We start from the raw sequence: 6,958 nt of genomic DNA, 5'->3' as shown, positions 1-6,958 counted from the left end.
TGTGAGGTTGCAAGGTGGGTCATCTATTAATAAAGTAGTACACATTTAAAATTTACTATTATACATGCCCGGCTATTAGGTCAGTTATAGTTGACATGGCAACATTTTATAGCCGATTGTTGGCCTATATTACTAACTATATGCTTTTATTACTTTCATCGCCCTGTGAAAAATGACTAGCAATGACAGGTGGCAACAATAATCCAAGAGAGATAAGTAATGAGCGAATAAACCCCAAGTGATGTCTTGTTGTCACTTCTCACGCAGATGCCTTGCCGACCTTAAGGGGCTTCACCACCTCCCAGGTGAAGTCGCGTCATCGCGCCCAAAGTGACCGTAAGCGGCTGTCTTGATGAACCTGTTCCCGCCCTTCTTCAAGTCGAGGTTGATGCTGATCATCCCGGGCCTGAAGTCGAAGTTCTCCTTGACGAGGATCTCCCCGTCGGGGACCTTCCCGGTGCCGTACGAGTCTACGAAGACAGACAAAGGCTCAGGCACGCCGATGGCGTACGAGATCTGCACGATGCAACGGCGCGCGAGCCCACTGGCAATGATGCTCTTGGCGGCCTGCCTGGCGATGTAGGCACCGCTTCGGTCGACCTTGGTGGGGTCCTTGCCGGAGAAGGCGCCGCCGCCGTGGGCTCCCCACCCACCGTAGGTGTCGATGATGATCTTGCGGCCGGTGAGGCCGGCGTCGCCGTGGGGGCCGCCGATGACGAAGCGGCCCGACGGGTTGAGGTGGAAGATGGTGCGCTCGTCGAGGTACTTGCCCGGGATCACCGGCTTGATGACGTGCTCCTTGAGGTCCGCAGCGATTTCGTCGTTGCTGACGGTCTCGTCGTGCTGGGTGGAGATGAGCACGGTGTGCACGCGGACAGGGACCATGGCGCCACCCTCGTTCAGGTACTCGACCGTGACCTGGGTCTTGCCGTCCGGCCTGAGCCAGGCGCAGGTGCCGTTCTTGCGGACCTCGGTGAGGCGGGCCCCGAGCTTGGTGGCGAGCACGTGGCTGAGGGGCATCAGCTCGGGGGTCTCGTGGGTGGCGTAGCCGAACATGATGCCCTGGTCGCCGGCGCCCACCTCCTCGGGGCGCTTGGTGAAGTGCCCGTGGACGCCCTGGGCGATGTCGGGGGACTGCTGCTCGATGTTGACGAGCACCCTGCAGCGGTCGGCGTCGAGGCCGACGTCGTCGGAGACGAAGCCGATGCTGCGGCAGGTGTCGCGCACGATCTTCTCATAGTGGACGGTGGCCTTGGTGGTGATCTTGCCCAGCACCATGACCATGTTGGTCTTCGTGCAGGTCTCGCAGGCCACCTTGCTGTCGGGGTCCTGGGCCAGGCAGGCGTCCAGCACGTACGGCATCCGAGACCTGGTCGCACAGCTTGTCGGGGTGGCCCTCGTTCACCGACTCGGACGTGAAGAGGAACGTCTCCGCCGCCATTTCTCCCGTCTGCTTTTTGTTCGCGAAGCGGAGGAGAAAGTGGAATCAATGTATGCGCTGTGTGCCCGGTCGGTGCGCTGTGTGAAGAACCCGGCCGGCGGCCGTGCCATTTATGGCAGCCGAGCAGGCCGCGCGCGCGTGTTTGCTGCTGGTGAGGGTGCGGGACTGCACAACCTGTGCTAACAATTCAGCCATGTACGTGTGAGATGGAGATCAGACAGCATGCTTCATGCATGCACAATGATTGCAAGCAAACAAACCATGCAACTTAATTTGAGTAATCCGGGTGACCTACCAATCGATCCATCCATTTTCGTTTGGACTGACACTTCCATCATTCGTAGTGATGAATTGTGTGGACTACGATTGCCAGAACAAAAATACACTCTTGCTAAATCTCAGTGGATTGAGATTTAATTATATCTCATTCGATGCTATATTCGTGAGATTTTACATTGAAATCCGTGTAAAAAAGACCAGCCTTTTTTTTCTTTTCTTTCTACCATATTATGTCACTTACTAAGACTTGGTCAAGTCTCGGTCGACTGAGACCTACCCACACCCATGTAAATACTATCACTAGCGCAATCAAGTTATTGCAGACCGTTTAAACCCGCCACCTCACACGGTTTGTCAGATCGCCAACCCATGTCGTCGGTCGAATGAGGGAGAGGGGAAGGGGGCTCGGTTCCGTCGCACACGTTTGACATGAAAGATGCGTGTGCGATGGGTTGGACAATCGCACACAATTGATTAAAAGCAAACATGTGGGATAGGGTGTCCATCTTCTTCTTTTTTTGAGGAAAGGGAGAGCTTCATTCATATCAATAAACCTAAGTTACAATTAGAAGCAAATACATGTTTCAAAGCTTGTGGATAGGGTGTCCATCTTCATCCCACACGATTGGTAACAAGGAAACATGTGTGATGGTGACGCCCATCGCACTAGCTACGGAAGGAATAATGGTATGTGTTATAGGGATTCATCGCTTCCCAACCCACAACTAATGTGATGGTTGATGTTTGCGAGCTGGCAGATCTTGGATACAAGGGATTAGATTGGACTTTTGAGAAACGGATTGTGGGCGGTGATTACTGCCGTGTTCGGCTGGATCGTGCTTTGGCGAGCCCGACATGGTCATCAATGTTTCCGTTTGCCACGTTGGAGCACTTGACGGCGGCAAAGTCAGACCATAGCCCTATTTTATTGATGCAAGCGAGGTACGACTGTCTATGAGGAAACCTTTCAGGTATGAATGCATGTGGGAGAGGGAGCCGAGCTTTAAAACTCACATTGAGCAAATCTGGACGGAGCAGCAGCCAGCTACCACAGCTGCAATGCTCTCCGCAAAGCTTAGTACGATAGCAACACAACTGAAAACCTGGGGACGAAGGACCTTTGGGTCTGTCCGCCAGGAGCTGAGGGAGCTTCGGTTGAAGCTAGCAGCCCTGAGAGCTGCACCGGACCGTGTCGGGCCGAGCCTTGAGGAGAAGGTGGTCCAAGACAGGATGGTGGAGCTATCATATAGAGAAGAAATCATGATGAGACAGCGTTCACGTATCAAATGGCTTTCGGAAGGAGATAGTAATACACAATATTTTCAGAAAAAAGTATGTGCAAGGAGGGCAAGGAACAGAATAGTTCAGCTCCAGCGACAGGATGGCTCTATGAGCTTGGATCCGGAGGAGATGGCAGGGATGGCAACGGATTTTTATAAGAATCTATATACATCAGAGGGCACCATTGGCATGGAGGAAGTGCTATCTCACATTCCTGTGAGAGTTAATGGAGATATGAACACTAAGCTTAATGCGCCTTATACGAATGAGGAGATAAAGGAGGCACTTTTTCAGATGTTCCCGACCAAGGCTCCCGGTCCTGACGGTTTCCCAGCACATTTTTTCCAAAGGCATTGGGAGCTTTGTGAAGATGAGATAACAGGCATGATTAAGAGAGTGCTAAGTGGAGAGGACTCACCGGAGGATATTAACAGTACGTTCATCGTTCTAATTCCCAAGATTGCAAGTCCGAAAATCCTAGGACAGTTTCGGCCTATAAGTCTTTGCAACGTCATCTACAAGATAGCGTCAAAGGTCTTAGCCAATAGGCTGAAAGTAATCCTCCCCAAGGTGATCTCCGAAGAGCAATCCGCTTTCGTCCCTGGTCGTCTTATAACCGACAACTTTATAACGGCATACGAGTGTCTCCATTACATGAAGTCAAGGAGGATCAAGTATAATCGGTTTTGTGCATTGAAGCTCGATATGATGAAGGCGTACGATAGGCTAGAATGGCCTTACCTTAAAGCTGTCATGCTCAAACTGGGTATCAGTCCAGTGTTCACGGCAGCGGTCATGAGGTGCGTTTCATCAGTTTCTTTCTCTGTTCTGTTTAATGGTGGAAGGTTAGATGATTTCAGGCCCTCCCGAGGAGTGCGACAGGGGGACCCAATATCCCCATATCTTTTTCTCTTGGCAGCAGAAGGGCTCTCGTGTTTATTGAAAGCACACGGAGGTGGCGTGAGGGGCCTCTCAGTAGCGGCTTCTGCCTCTGCTGTGAACCATTTGTTGTTTGCCGACGATAGCCTCTTTTTTTTTGAAGCAACCACATAGAGTGCTGCCAAGGTGAATGAGTTGCTGAAACTATATTGTGATGCTCCAGGACAGCGAATAAATATGGACAAATCATCCATTTATTTCAGTAAGGGAGTTTCTGAGGCAACTCGGCTGGAAGTTAAAAACGTGTTGGACGTTCATAATGAGGCGCTGTCTGATAAATACTTGGGCTTACCAAGTGATGTTGGTAGAGCCAAGGAAGGATGTTTTAAATATCTCAAGGACAGAATCTGGAAGCATGTCCAAGGTTGGATGGAGAAGTGCTTGTCTGCGGGAGGGAAGGAGGTCCTTATTAAATCGGTCGCTCAAGCAATACCAACGTATTCTATGGCGTGCTTCAAGCTATCGCGTGGTCTATGTGAGCATATAAACAGTCTTCTTAGGAAGTTCTGGTGGGGCAGCAAGCAAGGGCAGAGGAAGCCGACTTGGGTATCATGGGAAACAATGTGCAAACCAAAATTTATGGGAGGAATGGGTTTTCGCGATATTGAGCTCTTTAATCTTGCACTACTAGCACGCCAGGTGTGGAGGATTCTTCAAGAGCCAAATTCTCTAAGTGCTAGAGTACTGAAGGCGAGATACTTTCCAGATGGATCTATTCTTGAGGCGACCTTGGGAGCTCATCCCTCCCAGGTATGGCGATCACTGATAGAAGGACGAGATGTGCTTGCTTTGGGCTTAATAAAGAGGATAGGCTCGGGGGAGAACACAAGTATATGGCATGAGAATTGGCTGCCGAGGGACTACAAATTAAAACCTATGTGCTCGATCTCCCCTGATCCTCCTCAAACTGTCTTGGAGCTTATTGATCCAACATCACGGACATGGAATAGACCAGCCCTTATGCAGCATTTTGTGAAGCCTGATGTTGATGTGATTATGAGCATCCCACTTAGCTTTCGAGTGCAACAAGATTTCTGGGCTTGGCATTATGATAAGAGAGGAGTGTTTTCTGTACGGTCTGCGTACAAGATGATCTCAGGTATCAAACATCAGCGAGAGGAGTGGCTTGAACACCGTGCGAGCAACTCCAACAAGGAGGCAGAGAAGAAAGCATGGTCTCAGATTTGGAAAGTGAAGATCCCATCAAAGGTAAGAGTTTTTGTCTGGAGATTGGCCCAGATGTCATTGCCAACGGGGACGGTGCGCCATAGCAGGAAGATGGCGACCTCACCATCATGTTCAATATGCAATGAAGAAGTGGACTCTTGGCGGCATTCTTTGTTCGATTGTCGCATGGCCAGGTGTGTTTGGGCTCTGAGTGATGAAGATGTCCTTGAACATATGCTATCCAACAGAACTGATGATGCGAGGCTATGGATTTTTTGGCTGTTTGAAACCACGAATCAGCATGATCTTGCCAAGATCCTAGTCATGATGTGGGCTATATGGTGGGCTCGGCGGAAAGCTATCCATGACAATGAGTATCAAAGTCCACTTTCAACGTTCAGTTTCGTCAATCGATATCTCGATGAACTTGAAGTGGCAAATCTTGGAAGAACGACGACTACAAGTCCGGCTGTCCAGCAGAGGCCAGCAAGATGGCGGCCACCTGAAGATGAGGCGTGTGTGAAGATAAATGTGGATGGCGCTATCTCTCGCCGAGGAACCACAGGGGCGGCAGCGGCAGTTTGCAGAGGTAGACTTGGAAATTATCTGGGAGCTTCGGCAATTGTTCTTGATGGACTGGTCGATACACCAAGCCTAGAAGCCCACGCATGCAATGAAGCTCTTGTTCTAGCAAGGGATCTCAATATTTCACATGCGATAGTAGCATCGGACTGCATGCAAGTCGTCACAGATATCAAGCAAGGTGCTAGCTCCTCGTATGCTTTTCTGCTTAGAGAGATTAATGAGAGGATGAATGATTTTGTAAAAATTACCTTCTGTTTTGAGAGGAGGGAGTCGAACTTTGAGGCGCATGCTTTGGCTAAGGCAGCGTCGTCGCTCCCGGCGGGTCGCCACATGTGGCTAGGGATCCTCCCTGATATCATTTGTATTCCTTCCGTGTTGAACTTTGAATAAAATCCCTAGTTTCACCTTAAAAAAAAGGCTATATCTCACAATAAGCCAGTCATAGCCCTGGCAGCTGGACTCGGGAGCTCTGCGTCAAATAGTGCAGCTTTCACGCAGTGAAAGACCGACAGGGCTAGCTTATTCAGCTCTCCTACGGTAGCGACTATTTACGTGGCACTGGCAGTCAAGTGGCCCTAACTTTTCCTGTTCATTTTTCTAACTTTTTTTTTCTTTCAGGTGGTTTTTTCACCCGGTTTCTTTATATAGAACATTAAAAAATTAAAATCTAATTCAAAAAAATCCAAAAATTAGAAATTGGTAGAAAATATTTGAAAAATGAAAAAAGGCATGTGAACAATATTTTACAAACGTGATCATTTTTAGAACTTCTGAATGTTTTCTGAAATTATGAACATTTTTAAATAATTTACACATTTTAAGAAAGGTGAACATTTTTTATTGAAATTTTCAACCATTTTTTAAAAAACGGAGAAGAAAAAACGAAAAGTATAAAACAAAAACCAGACCAGAACCGATGTAAACCAGACAATGACCTTCCAGAGGGTTCCAAAACTAGAATTCTGATAGCCGATTAGCTAGGGTTGTCCAAAATAGATTAGTATTATTATTTTATCATAGAATTTTTTTAGGAAATTCTTTCTCTCTTTTTTTTTAAAGTTGAAATCGGGTTAATTCTTTTACCAAGGTCATTTTTTAAGAGGTCGACATCCTTTATGTTGCATGGTGTTACATCGCGTATACAACTTAATGGTACACCACTTTTAGCAATGGTTCATAATGCGGCATTTCTTCCATTGCCAGCGCTCTTTATCATAACTTCTGCTCATTACAAACCTATTATACGAATATCATCTACTCACTACT

General features: G+C 48.2%; 1 protein-coding gene across 1 annotated transcript; it reads right to left on the bottom strand.

Annotated features, from left to right (window-relative positions):
* Window positions 1–291: 291 nt before the first annotated feature.
* LOC123048309 (S-adenosylmethionine synthase 2-like) lies at window positions 292–1,362 on the bottom strand. The gene has a single exon (XM_044471438.1). It carries the CDS (start codon window positions 1,360–1,362, stop codon window positions 292–294), a length of 1,071 nt encoding a protein of 356 aa, XP_044327373.1.
* Window positions 1,363–6,958: the final 5,596 nt, after the last annotated feature.

The sequence above is a fragment of the Triticum aestivum genome, chromosome 2D, assembly GCF_018294505.1.
Source record: "Triticum aestivum cultivar Chinese Spring chromosome 2D, IWGSC CS RefSeq v2.1, whole genome shotgun sequence".
Classification (NCBI taxonomy): Eukaryota; Viridiplantae; Streptophyta; class Magnoliopsida; order Poales; family Poaceae; genus Triticum; species Triticum aestivum.
The sequence above is the reverse complement of the archived record's forward strand: the minus strand, read 5'-3'. Positions and strand labels throughout refer to the sequence as shown.